This window comes from Mobula birostris, chromosome 28 (assembly GCF_030028105.1).
Source record: "Mobula birostris isolate sMobBir1 chromosome 28, sMobBir1.hap1, whole genome shotgun sequence".
Taxonomy (NCBI): Eukaryota; Metazoa; Chordata; class Chondrichthyes; order Myliobatiformes; family Myliobatidae; genus Mobula; species Mobula birostris.
Window position 1 is genome coordinate 23,789,248 of NC_092397.1, and position 23,038 is coordinate 23,812,285.

The window sequence follows — 23,038 nt, forward strand, 5'->3', positions numbered from 1 at the left end:
CTCAGAAGAGACAAAACCTGAACTCCCCACTCCAATTCTGGCCCACTCATACAATGACCGCTCTGGTTAAGTATAACTTTTTATTGGATCTTGCCACGTTCCGAATTATGGGCAATCAAACATTTCCTCGGGAACTGTGACATGCAAAATGTGCCAACTGCCCAGGTTCACTTCATCAAACTCCCTCTCCTTTTATATAATCTGATGACTGTGTGGAACTGTGGCACTCAAAACTGTGGACTGCAGGAAACCAGAGTACATGCCTGCACTGTTCTACAAGGCCACAAATGATTAAAAAAACACTGTATAACAAACACTGGAATTCCCCAACTGAGATGAATGGGGAGGCTGGATAACTGAAAAGATTCAAAGAGAAGGAAGATAAATGTTTGTAAAATCAGGGAAGTGGGATTGACATACAAGGAAGGCTGATGGCAGATCAGACTTTATATGGAATTGTGGGTGAGGGACTAAGAGAGGACACACTGGAGGGTTCATCCAGTGGGACAATGTGGATAGAGCTCAGGATAAGAGAGGTGCATTCACTGATGGGGTTATACCACAGGCCTCCCAAATGCCGGCAGGAGATAAAGGAACAGAAATGTAGCAGGTAATGAAAGATGTAAAAGCAACAGGGTAGTTGCAGTGGGTGACTAATTTCCCCAATGTTGACTGGGACTCCCTTAGAGTCAGGGGCTTAGATATCACCGAATATGTTAGAAGAATACTGGGATGTTACTTAACATAGAAGTGGATAGTCTAACCCGGGAAGGGAGCCATAGAAACATAGAAACATAGAAAATAGGTGCAGGAGTAGGCCATTCGGCCCTTCGAGCCTGCACCACCATTTATTATGATCATGGCTGATCATCCAACTCAGAACCCCGCCCCAGTCTTCCCTCCATACCCCCTGACCCCCGTAGCCACAAGGGCCATATCTAACTCCCTCTTAAATATAGCCAGTGAACTGGACTCAACTGTTTCCTGTGGCAGAGAATTCCACAGATTCACCACTCTCTGTGTGAAGAAGTTTTTCCTAATCTCGGTCCTAAAAGGCTTCCCCTCTATCCTCAAACTGAGGCCCCTCGTTCTGGACTTCCCCAACATCGGGAACAATCTTCCTGCATCTAGCCTGTCCAATCCCTTTAGGATCTTATACGTTTCAATCAGATCCCCCCTCAATCTTCTAAATTCCAACGAGTACAAGCCCAGTTCATCCAGTCTTTCTTCATATGAAAGTCCTGCCATCCCAGGAATCAATCTGGTGAACCTTCTTTGTACTCCCTCTATGGCAAGGATGTCTTTCCTCAGATTAGGGGACCAAAACTGCACACAATACTCCAGGTGTGGTCTCACCAAGGCCTTGTACAACTGCAGTAGTACCTCCCTGCTCCTGTACTCGAATCCTCTTGCTATAAATGTCATAGAAAACATTGTATTGGGAAATGAGCCTGGCCATTGATAGAAGTTTCATTTTGGGAACAGTAAATAAGGACAAGACTGGACCTGGTGGTAATATGGTCATTTGGGGTACAGTTAATTGCAACTGTCTACATTGAACATGTAAATGATGTTTAAAAGCAATCGGGTCAGAATTCAGACAGAACTGTTTCTATGAGGAGGAAACACAAGGATGGTAAAGTCTGGCAGAGGGGCATAGTGAGAGATGTTATGAATTCAGACTGAAAGAAAATGAAGGATAAGGAATATTTCAGAAGTAGAAATTGGAGAAAGCCTCTGGCAACATGAAACAAGTAAGAGAGAAGTTAGAGAGAGAATCAGAAGTGTGAAACGGGAAGAAGAAATAACTTTGGTGAGAAGGGGCACTGCGAAGAGGGTACGACAACACAAGCACAGAAGAGAGAGTTTATGTCTGAAGTGTGCGAAGGACTAAACCTGTACTTCTCATCAGTATTCATCAATGTGGTCATGGAGGATAGTGAGATCAGAGAAGGGAATGTTGATATTCCAGGGCATGTTGTTCCTCAGGCAATGGAGACAAATTACAGATTGGTGAGTCTTGGATCAATGTTCGGGAAATTATTCGAGAATATTATTAGAGATAGGATCTCTAATAAAAGTTTGGAGGGTAAAAGGAGGATATCATGATTCAGAAGGCAAAGTGAGCAAAATCCAAGAGATTCTCTTGGTATATTCATAGGAAAAGTTAAGTTAGACACAGAATCGTTCCCCTTGGAGGTGAACATGGCCATCTGTGTGTGGAGGCAAATGAAATAGGAGAGGCTATCCATGAATATTTCTGACAGTTATTTCACCATTGCAAAAATTCTTTAAGGTTGTTAAATCTCCAGGGCTTTATCAGGTACATTCTCGTACTTTGTGGGAAGCTGGAGAATACACTGTGGAGGCCAGGGGAGAGATTATTTTGCTTCATCTCAGGCACCAGTTGAGGTTGCACATGATTGGACAGGGTGAGCAATGTGGAATTGATAGTTTTGAGGCCCAGACTGTGGATGATATGAAGAGGCAGGCTGTGTTGAGGAAGCAGGGAGTCTGCAGTAGCACTTGACAGATTTAGAGAATGGACAAGGAAGTGCCAGATGAAATACAGTGTAATGAAGTGTGTGGTCATGTACTCTGGTAGGAGGAATAACACCCTAGGCTCTTTCTAATCAGGGAGAGAACAGAAATCAGTTGTGTGAAGGGTCTTAGTGCACGATTCCCTAAAGGTTAATGCACACATTGAGTTGGTAGTGAGGAAGGCAAACGTAATACTTGCATGCATTTCAAGAGAACTAGAAAATAAAAACAAGGATCTAATGCTGAGGCTTTGGTCAGACCTTATTTGGAGTATCATGAGCAGGCTTGGGTAACTTTTCTAAGAAAGGATGTGCTGGCATTGCAGAGGCTGTAGTGGAAATTCATGAGAATGATCCCAGGACTGAAAGAGTTAGGATGTAATAATCATTTGATAATCTGGGCCTACAGTCACTGGAGTCTAGAAGAATGAGGGAGAATCTTATAGAAACACATTGAATATTGAACGGCCTAGATAGCGTTGATGTGAGAGGATGTTTCCAATAATGGAGGAATCTAGAACCAAACCACACCCTCAATAAAAGATGCCCCTCTAGAATAGAGATGAGTAATTTCTTTAGTCAGAAGGTGATGAATCAATGGATTTCATTTCCACAGGCAGCCATAAAGGCAGTCAGTGTTTTTTTTTTAAAGCAGAGGTTAGTAGATTTTTAATTATTATTAAGGGTATCAAAGTTTATGGGTAGAAGGCAGGAGAATGGGGTTGAGATGGATATATGATGGAATGGCAGAACAGACTGAATGGGCCAAAAGGCCTAATCCTGCTCCTGTGACTTCAGGACTGATGGTTTATGCGCTGCCATTGTTCAAAAAGGGTAGTGGAAACTACAGGCCCATCAGTCTGTAATTTGTTGGAAGAGTTTCTGATGAACAGGATCCACCAAAATTTGGTTTGATTCAAGACAGTCAGCACAGTTTTGTGCAAGGAAAATTATGTCTGGTAATTTCTTGCAGCCCTTTGAGGGGTTTCACAAGGGCGTAGATGAGGTTAGGGCTGTGGATGTTGTTTATATGGACATTAGCCAAGCCTTTGATTATAGTCTGGAAAGTTAGATCTAGAAACTGGAATCTGGGGAGATAGTTGATCGATTCCATAATTGCCTCCGTGACAGGAGGCAGAGGCTGATGGTTGAGGGTTGTGTCTCAGACTGGAGCTGTCTGTCTAGTGGTGTGCCACTGGGTGACAGGACCTTTGTTGTTTGTAATTTATATAAATAATGTCCATCTGAATGTGTAATTCACTGAAAGTGACGTCTCAGCTAGATACGGTGGTGAAGATGGGGTTTGATCTGCTGGCCTTCATCATTCATGTCACTGAGTACAAGAGTTGAGAAGAAGTGTTGCAGATACACAAGTCTTCGGTGAGGACTGATTAAAGGAAACCATGCTGACTTTGGCCTATTTTTTCATGTGTTGCCAAGTACCCGAAAATACATCCTTGACAATTGACTCCATCATCTTCCCAACCACTGAGATCGGACTAGCTGGCCTATGATTTGCTTTCTTCTGCTTCTCTCTCTTTAAGAGTGGATGACCTTTGCAATTTTCCTGTTCTCTGGAACCACACCAGAATCCAGAGATTATGGAAAGATTATTACTAAAACTGCCACAATCTCTTCAGCCACATCTTTCATAGAACTGGTGTAGATAATCTGGTCCAAGGGAATTTTCTACCTTCAGACCTTTCAGTTTCCCAAGGACCATCTCCCTAGTAAAGGCAAAATCACTCATTTCTGCCCCCTGTTTCTCTTGAATTTCCAGCAGACTGCTAATATCGTCCTCAGTGAAGACTGATGCACAATACTTATTCAGATTGTCTGCCATTTTCCTGTACCCCATTACTACCTCTCCAGTAACATCTTCCAATGAACTAATATCTACTTTTGCCTCTCTTTTACACTTTGTATATCTGAAGAAACTTTTGGTATCCTCTTTAATACCAGTGGCTAGCTTACCTTTGTATTCCAACTTTTCCCTCTCTTCATGACTTTTTTTGTTGCTTTTTGTTGGTTTTAAAAGTTGTAAATACTCTGAGAGTCAGGGACATCTCGGAGCAGATACAGAACAGGGGGATGGTGTTCATTCAGCCAGAGATGGTGATTCACATCGGTACCAATGGACAGGTAGAAAAGGGATGATGTCCCACAGAGAGTTTGGGAAGAAGTTATGGAGCAGAACCTGAAATGTTGTAATCTCCAGTTTACTCCTAGTGCCCTGTGGTGGTAGGGATACAAACAGAAAGTGAGAGCTAATGAATGTGTGGCTAAGGAGCTGATACAGGGACAGGGTTTCAGGATTACGGAACATTGGAACCTCTTCTGGTGCTGGGGTGACATTTACAAGAGGGATGGTTTGCAGTTTCAGTGGAGGGCGGTCAGGATCATGAAGTTCATTGCTGCACCCTATGAGGGTTGAAACGAGATTGACAGGGGGATGTGAAACAGAACACTAGTCACTGAATGGAGAGATTGAAGCTAAGTTAGATGCCAGGCACAGCAATATGTAATGATGGATTTTGAGTCAAATCCACATCTGACCTGGAGTTTGTTTAAAGACCAGTGCAGTGTTTCAGGGCCAGTTTGTTCCAGTAAGAGGGAGGGTCAAGAATGGCAAGGTTCAGGAACCTTGGATGATGAGACAGGAAGTTAATTTAATCGAGGAGGAGGAAGAAGCATAAGTAAGGCTTAGGAAGCTAGAATCAAACAGGGTGTTTGAGGACTATATTTAAAAAATAGGGGAACTCAAGAACATTCGGAGAGCTGGAAACAGTGATGAAAAATCTCCGGCAAGTAGGATTGAAGATAATCCCATTGTATTCCGTACATTCGTTGTGGTGAAAAGGATACCTAGGGCTGCACTTTGGGAGATCCAACATCAAGGGTGTGTACACAGTTAATGGCAGGAACATTAACAGTATTGACAAAGAGAAGGATGTCGAGGTTCAGAGACATCGGTTCCCTAAAACTGGGAGCACAGGTTGACAGGGAGGTGAAGTCGGTGTATGGCATGTTTACCTTCATCAGGCAAGGCATTGAGTTCAAGCACCAGGACATGATGTTACAGGTTTATAAAATGCTGGTTAGGCCACATTGAGAGTATCGTGTTCAGTTCTGATCACCTCAATATAGGAAGCATGTGGAGGGTTCGGAACAGGATGTCTGGAGGAGGTGTGCGCTGAGGAGAGGCTCGACGTGCTGAAACTTTTTGCTTCTGGAGTGGCGTTGGCTCAGGAGAGATTTGATAGAAACCTGTGGAATCTTGTGGTCATAGTTGGTGTAGACAGCCAGTAATATTTTTCACAGAAGGCATGTATTTAAGCTCAGAGGAAGAAAGTGAAGAAAACAGATTGATGGAGACATGGAATGCACTGCCAGGGGTGGTGGCAGAGACAGAGAGCACAGGAGTATTTAAGGAAATCTTAGACAGTCACAAGTATTTGTAGAGAAGGGCCAAAGGGCCACTCCTGTACTGTCCTTTGTTCTCTGAACAGCAGATGGCCCCTGGGCATGGATCCGTGCAGGAGACTGGGATATTATATCCCCAACAGAAAAATGATTGTCGGAGGGGCAGGACCGGCAGCTCAGTTTCACAGTACAAATGCTACAGGTACGATGGAGTGGACGGGAGAGAAGAGAATGCAGAGATGTGTTTGACCAGGGAGAACATCTCAGTGGTACTTAAAGAAGACATCCCTGGGGATTGCCGCATCATGTATACTGGGACCGCCGCACTGCAAAAGGGTTGGTGGCGCAGAATTTATTCTGTGTGTCCAGTTTTATCAATCAGTGTTTAGAAGTTCCTACTAGAGACAGGACAGAACTGAACCTCCTTGTCGATCCACCCACCCCCTCCCTTTTCTTCCTGGCACAAACAAAAGTCTGTATCAGAGCGACCCACCGCCTCACAGAGGGAGCCGCGTCTCGGGAGATCTGACCAAACTGACCCCGTCTTTGCAAATGTTCATTTATATTTCAGAGACCCAGGCGGACGAGATTTTCAGTAAATACTGTCAGTTCCATACGGTAAATGTACTTTTGCAGATAAATGTAAAGCTGCAAATCAATATTGTTCTGTGAGGCGGTGGGAATTGCTCATGAAGCGATCAGTGGGACGGTCCAGGGTCAACCCGCAATGTGAAACCCAGACAACGCGGTTTCAGGTCATGAAGACCGGAATCGTTCAATGATCGGAGATTAAATTCACCCTCCGGGGGCTGACTCTGAAAGTTAATTTCCCCGCCCCACAAGGCGAGAGAGCTCCATTCAGCCAGCAGAGAGGGGAAATGAGGCAGGGTGTAGCGGACCGCGTACTCTGCAGACTTTTACCGATTTAATTCGCGGAAGAAACACGACGGAAGGAGAGAAAACGTTACCAGGGATGCCTCCGATCGGGGCCGTGTCAGATACACAGCCGAGTTACTCCGAACGGTAATCACCCGCTGTTCAGCCCTTCCACAGACACTGTGAGTGGCTCTGAAAAGAGCCTTTGGGTAAATAGGTTCAGTTTACGTCGCTTCACTTACTGGCACCGCCGGTTTTCTTGGGCAACAGCACAGCCTGGATATTGGGTAACACACCGCCCTGAGCGATAGTCACCCCTCCCAGCAGCTTGTTCAGCTCCTCGTCGTTGCGGACGGCCAGCTGCAGGTGTCGGGGGATGATGCGGGTCTTCTTATTGTCCCGGGCTGCATTGCCGGCCAATTCGAGGATTTCGGCTGTCAGATACTCGAGAACAGCAGCCAGATAGACCGGGGCTCCGGCACCCACCCGCTCAGCATAGTTGCCCTTTCTTAGGAGTCGATGAACCCGGCCGACCGGGAACTGCAGTCCAGCCCGAGATGAGCGAGATTTGGCCTTGGACCGAACTTTGCCGGCGCCGCTTTTTCCACGTCCAGACATTTCCAAAGTCACAGTAACTGCTCCAGCGACAGGGAGGGAATGTTCACCCGCCCCAGCTCGCATTTTTATACCTTCTTTGAGAATGCAAACTAATGCTCGTGATTGGTTTAATGCTGCTTGTTTTCATTGGTGAAAAGAAATGGCCCAATCGACGAACTGCCTTAATCACCAATCAAGAGCCCGTAAAGGCAGAAGCGCGGAGTGTAACCATCTCCTCCCCAAAGTACTCTGAAAATTGGAAAAAGCCCGCCAAAAAAAACTCATTGTTCAAATTTAATCTGAAATTAAATCATTGCTGATCTGTTTGAGGACTGGGTCTTCGTATTTCCCCCTGTTATTGAAACCGGGCACATTTAATGTAAGTGTAGTTGATAATGGAGTGTCTGGGAACTCAAATTTCTTTCAACTCGTAAAGGAACCGAGTAAAACTGACACTCAGCTTCTGCCCGGTGCTGGTCATTGTGTAAACGTTAGCAGGTTATGGACAAACGGCTCTTCTCAAACTGTGACCAGCGGCTAGTCTGCAATTTTTTTAAAAAAACTGTTCTATGAAAGAACCGTGAAGTCGTTCCGGCCTCGAATTAAAATGAGATTCAGAGAAGTTACCTAACTCCAAATAATAAACTCCTGAACCCACAGCTAAAACAGCAACGGGAGTGGGAGGAATGTTAAACACCAGGATTATAGGGGGAAGATGAAGCGGATATTCCAACCGCTCTTTAGCTCCTGTAAAAGCCACCACACATAAAACGTGCGCCATGTATTGCCTAAATGCTAGTACAACTCTCTCAGTGAAATCGTGAGTGGCTCTTAAAAGAGCCGTTGTGTTTTCGATCATCTCACTGGGGAACTTTACTTGGAGCTGGTGTACTTGGTCACCGCCTTTGTCCCTTCGGAAACGGCGTGCTTGGCCAGCTCCCCGGGCAGCAGCAGGCGCACGGCGGTCTGGATCTCCCGTGAGGTGATGGTTGACCGCTTGTTGTAATGGGCCAGGCGTGAAGCCTCGCCCCCGATGCGCTCGAAGATGTCGTTGACGAATGAGTTCATGATGCTCATGGCCTTGGAGGAGATGCCAGTATCGGGGTGAACCTGCTTCATCACTTTGTAGATGTAGATGGAGTAACTCTCCTTCCTCAGCCTCTTGCGCTTCTTCCCTGCCTTACCGGCTGGTTTGGGCAGAGTTTTCTTGGCGCCCTTCTTCGGAGCGGGTTTCGCTGTCTCAGGCATTTCAGCTGACCGCTTCAGAACCACAAATAAGCAAAACGGACCCGGAGCACGAATTAAATAGGCAGCGCCCAGAGGTGTATGCTAATGAGGGATGGGATGCCTAGGTTTCTCAATGGCTATTTGAAGTAACGTTCATGCAGTAAGATAATTTGATTGGATAGCTAAAGGAATTCGTTCAACCAATCAGAACTCGTTCTGCACTACCCAGTGTTCGTTTTGGGTAACACCGTGGACAGGGACCTGTCGCCGATCTGGTGAGTTGCCGCTGCCGGTTAATTCCGCAGGAAGGAAATCTAAAATACAAAATGGACCAACTACAGCGGCAGTATTCGGTCATTCGGCCCGTCGTATCTGCTAGAAAAGCAGATGGAATGAGGAAAACACACAGTTGATAATATGAAACGTTTATGTAATGAAACAGGACAGCAGGAGACCGAAGGTCAAATGGACCAGGTGAAAGATAAATTTACTGCAGCAGCATCATAAACACATAGTATCCACGATACAGTGCCCACAAGAACTAAACTGCTGTACAGAATTGTAAAAAGAGAAGAGAATTAGCAGTTAGTCCTGACGAAGGGTCTCGGCCCAAAATGTCGACTGTACCTCTTTCCCAGAGATGCTGCCTGGCCTGCTGCGTTCATCAGCAACTTTGATGTGTGTTGCAGAGAATTTGAACGAGTCTCAAGACAGTCCATTGCAGTGTAAATTGATCAAAGTGGTGCTGTCTTGAGGTGGGGAGGAGCGTTGTTGGGTTTTGTTAAAGTACGTAATGTCTGTACATTACGTACAGGGTTCATTCTGTACCCGTCAGCCTCTGGTACAGTGTGAGAGTGTGGAGTTCATTCTGTACCTGTCAGTCTCTGGTACAGTGTGAGAGTGTGGGGTTCATTCTGTACCCGTCAGTCTCTGGTACAGTGTGAGAGTGTGAGGTTCATTCTGTACCTGTCAGTCTCTGGTACAGTGTGGGAGTTGGTACTTGGCACTGTGTCTCCCAGTCTCTCATGCAGTGTAAATGTAGAAACTTCTTTCAGATTCATCCTCACAATTGAATTATTTTTAGCTTTTTAAACAATATCACACAATGCGATGTGGCCACACATTTGTTGGAGGAACAACACCTTATGGGTGGCTTCCAACCTGACGGCATGAACATCGAACTCTCGCATTTCTGGTAATGCCTCCCACACCCCCCCCTTCACCATTTCCCATCATCTTGCCCACCCACCATCTCCCTCTGGTGCTCCTCTCCCCTTTTCTTTCTTCCATGGCCTCCTGTCTCTTTCACTAATCAACTTCCCAGCCCCCTACAGGTTTCACACTCACCTTATTTTCTCTCTCCCCTTCCCCACCTTTTAAATCTACTCCTCAGATTTTCTCCTAAGTCCTGCCGAAGGGTTTTGTCCCAAAACAGTGGCTGTGTTTTTTTTCTATAGATGCTGCCTGACCCGCTGAGTTTGTTCAGCATTTGTGTGTGTGGCTTGGATTTCCAGCAACTGTAGATTTTCTCCTGTTTGTGACACAATGCTGTACATCAGTATCTCAGTGATGACGTATCTGGTTACGTTGTACTAATCTGAATGGACTTTGGAGCAGAGCATCCAGAGTAACAAGCCCAGACCATTCAACCCAACTCTGGTCTTGTGATAAATGTGTAACTTTCCTCGAGTCTCGGTGTGGGAGGGTTTGAATGGTGTGTATCGTGTAGCAACATTTGAACTGATAGAATTGAGAATGATTTTGACTGTAGATATGTAACCAGTGTGTCCACAGTGATCAGTGATGGGACCTTTGTTTGATCAGATTAAAACATACGTGGGCGGATCAGATCGCTGATGACATGAATATTGGTGCAGTTGTGGGTGGCGAGGAAGGTTGTCAAATGGACAGAAGTGGATATAGATCAATTGGAATCATGGATGGAGAAATGGGGGAAATGGATTTTAATCTGGACAAGTGTGAGGAGTTTTACAGGTAAAATGTCAGAAGAAACTCCACAGTAAATGGCAGCACCCTTAGGAGCACTAATACACGAGAGAACTTGATGTGTTCCTCTGTATTATCTTGCAAGTGTCACTAAAAGGAAGTAAACTGCTCCAAAGATCACAGAGCGGGAGCAGTAAGAGGATTCAGTGGGGGGGGTGGGGTCGCTGTAGGGTAATGTCATGGCTGGAAATGTGCGTAATTAATGACCACTGACATTCTGTTGTGTTTCTCTTTTAGAAGCTGGACTGCTGTTATGATGTAAGTATGTGAAGTTTTTTTTTAAACTGTGCTTTATGTTTCTGTATTTGGAGGACAATAAATGAGTTATGGTTTTCCTGAAATAGAAAATGCCTCATGCCATTTTATTTGTAAAAGTCTTCACACTGCAAGAATACCGCAGTATCAATCTGCACCAAGAAAACCTGATCACATTCTCTTGAGGGTTAATGGCATTGCTGACTCTGAGTTTACTACCGTCGAATGCCAGCAGGGTCACAATCAGCAGAAACTCTCACAAAGCAGCTCTGTTTGTATTGTGTGCTTAGTAGGTCTGTGGGAGATACCCAGAATGTGAAGCTATAGTAATGGAGAGAGACACACTGAGCCAAGTCACAGCTTGATAGGCAGAGAGGAAAACAGAGAATTTGATGTTGTGTCCTTATGCCTGAACTATGCCCAGTTAGAAGTGTTGTTCCTCCGCACAGTGTTCAGCCTCACTGTAACAGTGTGACATCAGACATCAACATGAAAACCAAAATAATCTCAGCTGAGATGTATTCTCTTTCACCTGTTGATCATCTTTGCAAACATTTTACAGGCAGAAAAGGCAAAGAATTTCTGTCTGAGAATCTCAAATGCAACAGCGTGTCACTTCTGCTGTGTCTGTCGGTTCCCCAGCATTTGAATGCTACCAATCACTGAATATGAAGGGGGAGATGGTTGAGAAGACAGCACACCAGAGTCCCAATACGTGGACTTGTCCATGGACTGACCTGATAAATGGCCATAGAGTTGATAACAGTGAGTTGGCGTTCACCGCCTCTCATTTTGGAAGGGATTCACCAGGCCACTGCACCTGCAGATACACCAGCAAGTTCACACGGGGAGAGGCCATTCACCTGCTCCATGGCGGACGGGATTCATTCAGTCACAAGCTATTGCAACACCAGCCAGTTCACACCGGTGAGCAGCTAGACTTGGCTCTGTTGTCTCTGTCTCTCAGTATAGCTTCACACCTGTTCCAAGTGTGGGAGGAGATTCATTCAGTTCACCCACCGTGTGAGGCTCCAGTGAGTTTACAATTCATAGAGGACACACTTCTGTCCTGAGTCAGCAAAGAAATTTACTCAAGTCATCCCACCTGCTGAAACACCAGCAACTTCACATCAGGGAGGAAGTTATAAGAAGCTGTATATGGGACTGTTAATGTCAGATTCCACAGATATTGTGGCTGCTCATCAGACCCAGGACTGAACCCTGGTTACTGAGCATTGAGGGGGTTCATCCCACCATCTTAAAATACACTGATGTTTAATATTGTGGATCTGTCATAGACAAATAGATCAATTCCATTTCAAATCCTGTGTCTCAGGTGCTTCCTCCCTGTCACACTGATAATGAACAGTCGAGAGGCCACCCAGTCCAGCTGGTACCTGCTTGTGTTCCTATTGCACACCAGAGCTTTCAACCCCATCCCTGCCGTTCACCACTAACTCACCCTATAATGTTCAGGATGTAACTGGTCACCGGTCTGGTGATGAAGAGGTTTACCTTGAATTCACTCCACGACTTTCTGTAAACTGCAGAGGATTAATTTACTGTGGTTTTCTCCCAAATATTCCTCATCCCTCACAGCTCTGGACCAAGGCTGAAGTCTTGTGTTGTTAAAATCTTCCTGTCCCACTCTATTCATTGCTTTGTGTCATTTTCACTGATTTCGAAGGGCTGTGCCTCACCCTGCCGGGCTGTTGCAATACAACACTCTCCTCTAAATTACGACAGCAGAATGGTGGAGCAGAAACAAGAGGGGTCAGCACAAATGAGGGCTTTGGAGCTCCAGATGTGATGGAGGCTCGAGTTTACAGAGAGTAGAAGGAGGGAATCAGACCAGGAGGATGAGGCTGCAAATGAAAGTTCAGCAACATTTGGAAACTGATTGACTGAAAAAAGAGGTTTATGTTTGCAAAATACTGGAGGGACTCAGTGCCCCCCAGCAGCATCTGTGCAGACAAATAAATAGTTGATATTATGGGCCAAGACACTTCATCCTATCTAGACTGTTTATTCCTCTGTTTAGCTGCTGCCTGACCTGCTGAGTTCCCGCAGTACTTTGTGTGTGTCACTTTACAGTTTATTCCCAGCATCTGCTGAACCTCGAGTTTCATATCTGCATTTCTAAATGAGTGGAACTGTGACAGTTGTCATACAAAATGCTTGTTGACATTGAGTAATAAACAGGAGAAAATCTGCAGATGCTGGAAATCCAAGGAACACACACAAAATGCTGGAGAAACTCTGCAGGCCAGGCAGCATCTGTGGATAAAAGTACAGCTGACGTTTTGGGCTGAGATTCTTCAGCAGGACTGGAGAAAAAACAATGAGGAGTAAATTTTAAAAGGTGGGGGAGGGGAGAGAGAATTCTTAAATTCACACAAAGAAACTCTACATCACTAATACTATCATTGCTGCAGCTGGTTTCCAACACATTAAGATATTCTTGTAAAACCTTATTGCTACATTGTTTAGTCTCTCCACCTATTTTGATTATGAATTGCAGCAAATGACCGAGCCAGGACTCAACCGTCTCTCCTTCAGGAACAATTGTATTACCTTCTTTAATCAATATTCGGAACCCTATGAATCCCACACCCCCATTTTCTTAGTCATTCCCCAAACATCTTCAAGTTTAATAGTCCTTCCAATACTTTCACAATATGACCTCCAGTAAATCTTTTTCACAAGCTTCATTACTTTCCTCACCACGGCCTGTGACCTGTTACACTTAATATGATTACGCGGAGAGTGATACTTCCTAACTTTCCGAAATGCCACGTTTCTCTCAGTAACTGCCTCTGCACACTCCTCCGTCCACCACGGTACAGCTTTTCTCCCACTACTGCACTTTTTAAATTGAATCTCTGCCACCACTATTTGATGAATAATGTCACAACGTTTCTTTGCAGAAATCCACATCATCCTCACCATTCAGCCCAGACAGACACTCAGCACATAAAACATTCAAACTTCTCCCAATTTGCTTTACCAGAGTTCCACCTCCTAAAAGTGGCCTCATGCCCCCTATATAAATCCAAACCCAAGCTTATAAACATAGGGAAACGATCACTCCCCAATGCTTCATCTCCCATGACATCCCACTACTCACTCCAATGTTCAAAACTAAAGTTAAATTTACAGCATTTTCAGAACTATTATGAACATTAAATCTCGTACCTCTCCCACCATAAAGACTAACAGGATATGAAATATCTGAAACTCTTCTATAAACAAAATATTACCAATCTGAGAACAACCCCACAGTAAATTAACTATGTGTTAAAATCCCCACACCATACAACGCTTAGTGAGCTAGAGCTACGTATACTCTCCAACAAATCAATCGGAAGCTTTCCACAATGGTTATAATAATACACAAACACGAGGAAATCTGCAGATGCTGGAATTTCAAGCAACACGCATAAAAGTTGCTGGTGAACGCAGCAGGCCAGGCAGCATCTCTAGGAAGAGGTACAGTCGACGTTATAATAATATACCACTTTATTGCCCCTACCTGTGGAATCAAATGTCTTCAAATGCCTCATACATTTCATTTACATCCACAACTTTATGGCCTCTCCCTCTCTTTAAAAAAAACTTGCAAGACCACCTCCTCTACCAACTAATCTATCACGCTTAATTACAATATAACACTGGAAGGAAGAACTTAAATGCGATAACAATCAGGTTTCCTGAATACATATAACATCACATAGATTTGATAAATCAGAAATAAACGAAGTTTTGACCATTAGAAATCAGGCTTCTGAAAATCGCCCTTCTGATGCAGGCGGGGCGGGAGGTGCGGAATGTAGTGGGGCGTTTATGATTGGTGAACCAGTGCCCATTCTGATTTGAAAGAGCAAATATTCCAATCACAGAGCTGCCTTATTCACCAATCAGACTGTAGAAGCGCGGAAAATACCGTCTAACCGCCGAAATAAACTGAAATTTGCAATACACCGCCAAAAAAGCCTTTGTTGCTGAAATTAAACCACAACAGGTTTGTTTGTCGGCTCTTTACCCCCGTTACTGGAGTCCGACACACTTAAACAAAGTGTAGTTAATATTGCGATGGTGTCTGAGAAATTAGTTCACCGATATCTTTCAATTGATAAACGATTGGAATAAAACCGGTCCTCAGCTGCTGTTCGCGGTCGGTCATTGTGTAAACTCAAGTCAGTTTAGCAAGGGGTCACCCGTCAGAAAGTGGAGCTTTAACAAGTACTCTGAACGACCCGTGACAGTGTTCAGCTCTTGCGTCGGAATGGGGTTAAGAGAAGTATCGAAAATGGGACAAAGCTTAATGAACCCACGGTATTTAAACCAGAAACATTAGCGTCCATGTCAGAGAAATCTGATGACCGAGAGGAAGCGACGGGGAAACGGGTGTGTAACGATTCCGTGTCTGGGCAGTTGGCAGGAATTAACAGAGAAATTGGGATTATACTGAGCAGCGGACAGCAAGTTCTGATTAACGGGGATAAGATTCTGAATGAGCATTTCAACAAAAAATTCCAAATTTACCTCAATTCCATGTCTCAATATCGTGTAACTCTTTTAATGAAACCGTGAGTGGCTCTTAAAAGAGCCTTTGATTTTCCGGTTTGTTTTGTCAGTGAACTTGTCTTCACTTGGAGCTGGTGTACTTGGTCACCGCCTTTGTCCCTTCGGACACGGCGTGCTTGGCCAGCTCCCCGGGCAGCAGCAGCCGCACGGCGGTCTGGATCTCCCGGGAGCTGATGGTGGACCGCTTGTTGTAATGGGCCAGGCGGGAAGCCTCGCCCGCGATGCGCTCGAAAATATCGTTGACGAATGAATTCATGATGCTCATGGCCTTGGAGGAGATGCCGGTGTCGGGGTGAACCTGCTTCATCACTTTGTAGATGTAGATGGCGTAAGTCTCCTTCCTCGACCTCTTGCGCTTCTTGCCAGTCTTGCTCGCTGGTTTGGACAAAGCTTTCTTGGCGCCCTTCTTGGGAGCGGGTTTCGCTGGATCAGGCATTTCCTCGTCGGTTTCAAACACAATAATAAGCAGAAGCTGTTCGGAGCGCGGATTAAATAGGCAGCGCCCAAAGCGGTATGTTAATGAGGATGGGAATGCTGAGCATTTCCATTGGCTGTTTGGAGAAATGAATCACCAATCGGAACGCTGGGGGATGGGAAGCGGCGCCAATGGGCGGGGTTTACCGCTGTCGTTTGATGCGGGAGGAAGTACTGAAGGGCAGAGACAGGCCGGGGTGCGGGCTGAAATTGAAAAGGGAAACGCAAATTTCAAAAGCCGAATGAAAATAAAATCAGATGAAATATTGTAAAATTAAACACTAGGACATTTAGTTCATGACATAGGGCTGCAGGAGAGTGAAGGAGAGATTTGGACATTTCAGTGTAAAGTTTAAATCGAGTTTATTTATGCACAGGTGAAAGGAACAAAGTATTTGTAGCAGCATCACAGACATTGCATCAGAGACACAACACTGACAAGAAACACTGAAATTAAATATGAATTATACCAAAATATTCAAACAGACAGAAGACTATCAGAACAAAATCAAAATAACAAACAGATTATGCCGGCAGTGGGAGAATCATCCCTCTTGTGCTTCTTCATCTCGTCACTCTGGATTCAGTGTCACACAACGCTGCCACTTTGGTCTGGCCCATGCCTTCATTAACCAAGTCCAACACTTGCCTTTATTGCATCTTCCTTCTCCTTACACTGGTCATCGGGTTTGTGGGGGTGTGTGCCCCCTTGAACCTCAGGATTAGGTTTGAGGGTAGGGCTGGTGGATGTATATGCGGGGCTGGGAGAGATAATGCTGTGGAGTTTAGTATGGTGAGATAGGTGGGGCTATGGTGGATAGGGTAGTGTAGTGGAGTCACTTCAATCTTGCCCATTCCTTTCATTAACGTGGCCTGACACCACTTGGCTTAATGAACCGGGTGTTGCAAAGGGACACATCGTCAGTAATGCAACCTGGGGTCATTGGGTGTTTTGGGTCTTTAATCATGAGACATCCTCGCCCAGGCAACCCAGCCAGGGTTAATCAGGCCCGCTTGTGTTTATCCCATGGATCAAGGTAATGAGAGGCATGTAATTCTGCATGTTGTGGGTATTTTAAACCTTGTTACTTGGCTTTATTTTGACCATTTGGGGAGTAGAATGTTCTGAGGCCTAGTAATCAGGCTTTACCTCCAAGTAAGGTTCAACTTTCCTACTTTCAATTTAGAATTGTCTTTATTTTGCATCTGTATGCCTGGGATTGCATGGGTTAAATTAACAGTGTTCACTGCAGTACAAATTAGTGATTAGGTCTGTGGAGATTGGTCCATAATTCCAAAATGCAAACATCTCTGAAATCCAGATTTTTTTGTGCGGACATGACATCACAAATGGAGAATTTTACTCAGGAGTAAATGGCTTGCCTAATGAAGAGAGTTTCACGGCTCTGGGCCTCTATTCATTGGAACTTCGAAGAAAGAAGGGTTACCAAATTGAAACCTATCAAATAGTGAAAGGGCTTGATTGAGTGGATGTGGAGAGGATTTTTCCTGTGATGGGTGTGTCTAAAACTGGACCACACAGCTTCAAAATAGAGGGTCATCCTTTTAGAATGGAAATGAGGAGGAATTTCTTCAGCCAGAGAGTGGTGAATCCGTGAATTTTTTTGCTACAGGCAGCTGTGGAGGCCAAATCACTGGGTATAGGCAGAGATTGATAGATTCTTGATTGGTCAGGGCATGAAGGGATACAATGGAAGGCAGGAGATTGGGGCTGAGAGGAAAAATTGATCAGTGATGATGAAATGCCAGAGAAGGCTAAACAGGCAAAATGGTCGAATTCTGCTCCTGTATCTTATGGTCTTATGGACTCACTTAGTGACTAAATCTCTCCCAGAGATCTCAGCTTTGACTCAACCCAGCAACTGAGGCTCCACATTACTTATATAAGGAATACAGAAGTTCTTTGTTCTCTGATTTACAAAATATCTCATTTCCATCCTGAATGCTTGTCACCTCATTCTGAGCAACAGACACAAAATGCTGGAGGAAGTCAGCAGGCCGGGCAGCATCTATGGGAAAGAGTAACGAGTCGATGCTTCGGGCTGAGAATCTTCACCCTGAGATCTGATGAAGTGTCTCGGCCCGAAGTGTCGACTGTTAACTCTTTTTCATAGAGGCTGCCTGTCCTGCTGAGTTCTTCCAGCATTTTGTGTGTGTTGCGTTTGATTTCTAGCATCAGCAGATTCTCTCGTGTTTGTGATTTACACCTCATTCTAAGGGTATTTTCCTCAGATATGGAGTTCTCATTCAGGGGAAAGATCCTCCTTGCCTATTGCCTGTCATATCCTGAAAGAATCTAACAGATTTCCTCGTTTTCTCATGAACAGCAGGGAATACAGACCCAGCGCACTCACTCTCCTCTCATATAACCAACCTTCCATCCCCGGAACCAACCCAGTCAGTGTGGGGAACAGTCACTGCACTCCCTCTATTGCAGGGATATCCTTCCTGAGGAAGTGTGACCAAACCTGGACACGATACTCAAGGTGTGCTCTCACCAGGGCCCTATATAATCCCAGTGAGACCTCTGTACCCTCTTGTACAATCCCCATGGATCACAGGACAAAATACTGTTTGAACATAGAACATAGAATAGTACAGCACAGTACAGGCCCTTCGGCCCACAATGTTGTGCCGACCCTCAAACCCTGCCTCCCATATAAATAGAACATAGAATAGTACAGCACAGTTCAGGCACTCTCATTACTTGTTGTATCTGCATGTAAACTCAAGTGATTTGTTTACAAGGATGCCCAGGTCCCTCTGAACATCCCTGTGTGGAAATGACTCTTACAGTTTGTTCCTGGGAATGGGTGATCACACATTTCCCCACATTCTGTTCCATCTGCCACATCCTCAACCGTTCACTCTCCTGTCTACATCCCCCAAACCTTCTCACTACTGACACTGTCTCTCCCACTCTGCCACAGCAGCAGACGTAGTTACTGAGTTATGCAGCACAGAAACAGGTCCTTCAGCCCAACACATCCATGCTGACCAAGTGGCCAAACAAAATTATTGTCAGTTGCCTGCATTTGGCCCATGTCCCTGTGAAACTTCCCTCTCCACAGTCCAAGAGATATTGCAACTGTGCCCACCTACACCACCACTTGGGATAGTTTGTTCCATGTAAACAGCACATTCTGTGTACAAAACCTGCTCCTCAGGGTCCTATTTAAATCTTTCCTCTCTCACTTCATATCTGTAATCTCTCGCTTCCAACTCCATAAACCTGGAGATAACAGATTCACTGTTGACCGTATCTATGACTGCCATTATTTTATCACCTCTCTAATGTCACATACACTCTGGTGAGAAAGGTCCTGGCCTATGCAGCCTCCTGTTAAATCCCTTTTGCACCCTCTCCAGTTTAATGTCACCCTCTGATCCCAGGGCAACTATAACTGTACTCCGTGCTCCGAGAGTAGTTTCCCCGAGGCTGGTAGAGCGGTAACGTGACGTCACAGTCCAGTGGCCGATACTCTACCCGATGAATGCGAGTGTGGCGAACAGCTTCTTCACCGTCCTGCCTACCTGTGTTTACACTCTGAAGGAATTCGATATCTACACCCCGATATCTCTGTTTTACAGCACTCCCAGGGACAGACCATTCCCCACGGCAGTTCTGCCCTGGTTCGTCAATAACAATGGAACATCTCACATTTATCTGTCATTCCTCAAATCAGTGACCTCATTGATCACCGTCCTGTTGTAATGTTAGTTACATTGTTTCACACTCCACGATATCACCAACTTTAGTGACATCGATAAATTTGCTGAGCCGGGCAGTGACGTTATCAGCCCTGACTCAGCTCCCAGGCTTTTCCTCGCAGCGATACACGCGCAGTGCTGGAGGAACTCAGCAGGCCAGGCAGCATCTATGAGAAACTGGAAACCGCCAACGTTTCAGGCCGAGACCCTCCATCAGCATCTGCACAATGGTCTTGTGTTTGGTTTTCCTTCGATCCTAAATTACTGGATAACATGACCCATCCTCCAATCCTCTGCCACCACTCCTGCCCGAGAAACGCGCAGAGACACAGAGGCGGGGAGGGGAGGAGACAGAGTCAGAGTGACGGACAGAGCCGAGAGCGGCCTCTCATCGTCCAGCTCCGTCTTCACTTTAATACACCCGGCAATTTCCAACGGTTTGTCCGAAACACAGAGCTCCAGAGAGAGAGAAAAAAACGCCCTCTAACACCACGTACAGAAGGAGTTCTAGGAATTTACTGGCGGTCGGACTTCATCGGATCAGAATACAGTGTGATTGGCGCAGGATCAATTTCAAATTGCCCGCCAATTTCAGAGCACCCAGCAACGGTGATGGAAGACTTTTTTAAAAATTATTTACCGTTAGTTTTATCACGCATTATACAATTTCAGTTTCATTTAATAAATTTAATATCTAATCCCCTGAGTTAAGATTTAAATGCATAATTACGGAGTCGCTTCTCTAAACGAGTGAACTGATTCCTGTCCGAGACGGATAAAAGAATGAAGATCGATCTTAACGCGTTCAGAGGTTCTGAAGTAATCACCGACTGGAAAGGCAGATTCGCAGGAATATTGCAAACCGAACCGATTAATGTGTTTCAAATGTAACTCAGCTGAATGTATCGATAAAAATAATTAAAAGGTTGTGGATACGGCTCCGTCTGTGAGGCGGTGGGTGGCTCTTAGAAGAGCCTTTGTTTCGTGCTCGGGAGGAAGTGGGAGTTTTTCAGCCGCCGAAGCCATAGAGAGTGCGGCCCTGGCGTTTCAGAGCGTACACCACATCCATGGCAGTGACCGTCTTGCGCTTGGCGTGTTCAGTGTAGGTGACCGCATCCCGGATCACATTCTCCAGGAAAACCTTCAGCACCCCGCGGGTCTCCTCGTAGATCAGACCCGAAATCCGCTTGACGCCGCCACGGCGAGCCAGACGGCGGATGGCCGGTTTGGTGATGCCCTGGATGTTATCACGGAGCACTTTACGGTGCCGCTTGGCTCCGCCTTTGCCCAGTCCTTTGCCTCCTTTCCCTCTGCCAGACATGATGCTGCTTCACTCAGGTCGCTGCTCACTGACAAACTGCCTGTTGCTGTCTCCTTTTATACACAGCGCCCCGACCTGCCCGAGAAACGCGCAGAGAGACAGAGGCGGGGAGGGGAGGAGACAGAGTCAGAGTGACGGACAGAGCCGAGAGCGGCCTCTCATCGTCCAGCTCCACCTTCACTTTACCACAACCGCCAATTTCCAACGATTCATCCGACACAAAGCGCTCCAGCGAAAAACAAAACTCCCCCACACACAGTCTGAAAAGAACGAGAGCCAATGTCAGGCTAATAAACATGGTGGGACTGATGGGCTGAAATGAGTTTATTTCAACACTAGGAGTACTATGTTATCGGACGGACAGGGCTGGCAGCTCAACATTCCTGGGTTTCATTGTTTTACATGTGAGTGGGGGGTTAAAAATGCAGAGGTTACCTCACTGGGAATGTCACAGCAAACTGGAAGGTTCATTTACAGAGGCAATCTGCAGTTACACTATTGGGGTGTTTGTATTGGCCCCGCAACAACCAGTGGGGGGACATTATCTTCTCTAGATTAACTGGAACTTGCTTAATTCTTAAATGCGCCAGATTTCTTCAGTGAATCTGAGAGGTGTTTGAAACATTATGTACAGGGCCCAACCAGAGGTGAGAACAGATGGGAATGAGCCAGGCCAGGTGACAGTTGAGAGTCAGTGAACATTTTGGGAACAGTGATCACAAGTTTCTTTTTTTCTTAGTTACAAGTAAAAATAAAAGTAGATCTTGTATGAAGGTACTAATTTGCAGGAGGACAAGTCAGGACGGAGGAAGACAGGAGCCAGGCAACATTGATTGGGAGCAGCCACTGTCAGACAAGTCCACATCTGATGTGTGGGAGTTGTCTAAAGACCAGCTACTCTGAGTTCAGGATCAGCATGTTCCGGTGAGGAGTGAGGAGAAGGGATCTTTAGACAAGCAGAGAGATCCTAAATTTAGTCAAAAGGTTATGGAAGGTTTGTGAAGCTAAAGTCAGACTGGGTACCTTTGGAATATAAAGGTAGCAGGGAAATGCTAAAGCAGGTGATAGGAAAGGCCAAAAGGGGCCACAAACTGTCCTTGTAATGTAGGACCAAAGATGATCCCAAGGCCTTGTGATTTGTATTAATAAGACGAGGATAACCAGAGAATAGAAATGTCGACTCAAGATTAAAGGAGGAATGATGTGGTTGAAGTCAGATCAAGTGGCTGAGGTACTAAATGAGTATGTTGTGTCAGTATTTACTGAAGTGAAGGAATTGAATGGCAATGAAAACAGAATGAGGCATGCGAATGTGCAGAGACATTTTGAGATTAAGGAGCAAGTTGTGCTGGGACGTCTGAAAAGCAATAAGATGGCTAAGACTCCAGGGCCTGAAGGCAAATATCCTACAACAGTGAAAGAAACAAGTGAGCAGATTGCCGGTGATTTGACAAGGATCTATGTGTCCTCGATCACAACATGTGAGGTCCCACAGGACTAGAGTGTCAGAAATATTGCAGCTTTGATCAAGAAGGGAAATAACAAGAATCCAGGAATCTATGGGCAGGGCAGCCTCATTTCAGTGGTAGAGAAGCTACTGGGGAGGATATTGAGGCACAGGATTTATGCACATTTGGAAAGGCATGGCCTGCTTAGGGACAATCAACATGGTTTTGTGTGGGCAGATCATGCTTGACAAAATTGATTGAGGTTTCTCAGGAAGTGACACAGGCTAAGATATAGGAGCAGAATTCAACCATTTGGCCCGTCGTCTGCTCCGACATTTCATTGTGGCTGATCCATTTTCCCTTTCGGCCCCAGTCTCCTGCCTTTCCCCTGTATCCCTTCATACTCTGACCAATCAAGAATCTATCAACCTCTGCCTTAAATATACATAAAGTCCTGGCTTAACAGCTCCCTGTGGCAATGAATTCCACAGATGAACCACTTTCTGGCTAAAGAAATTCCTCATCTCCACATTCTACAAGGATATTCTTCT

At 45.3% G+C, this 23,038-nt stretch overlaps 4 protein-coding genes across 4 annotated transcripts in view; all 4 read right to left on the bottom strand.

The window, feature by feature from the left end:
* Positions 1-7,073: 7,073 nt before the first annotated feature.
* LOC140189013 (uncharacterized) overlaps positions 7,074-23,038 on the bottom strand; it is a 1,003,756-nt gene continuing 987,791 nt past the window's right edge. The window contains exon 3 of the mRNA XM_072245685.1: positions 7,074-7,477. Within this exon, the coding sequence (XP_072101786.1) occupies positions 7,074-7,477 (404 nt within the window). The remainder of the gene's footprint in view (positions 7,478-23,038) is intronic.
* LOC140189022 (histone H2B 1/2-like) lies at positions 8,310-8,728 on the bottom strand. Its single transcript, XM_072245694.1, has one exon. It carries the CDS (start codon positions 8,682-8,684, stop codon positions 8,310-8,312), a length of 375 nt encoding a protein of 124 aa, XP_072101795.1. The 5' UTR covers positions 8,685-8,728.
* LOC140189017 (histone H2B-like) lies at positions 15,485-16,255 on the bottom strand. The gene has a single exon (XM_072245690.1). The coding sequence runs from the start codon at positions 15,946-15,948 to the stop codon at positions 15,574-15,576; it is 375 nt and encodes a 124-aa protein (XP_072101791.1). The 5' UTR covers positions 15,949-16,255; the 3' UTR covers positions 15,485-15,573.
* Positions 19,967-21,277, bottom strand: LOC140189019 (histone H4). The gene has a single exon (XM_072245692.1). The coding sequence runs from the start codon at positions 21,037-21,039 to the stop codon at positions 20,728-20,730; it is 312 nt and encodes a 103-aa protein (XP_072101793.1). The 5' UTR covers positions 21,040-21,277; the 3' UTR covers positions 19,967-20,727.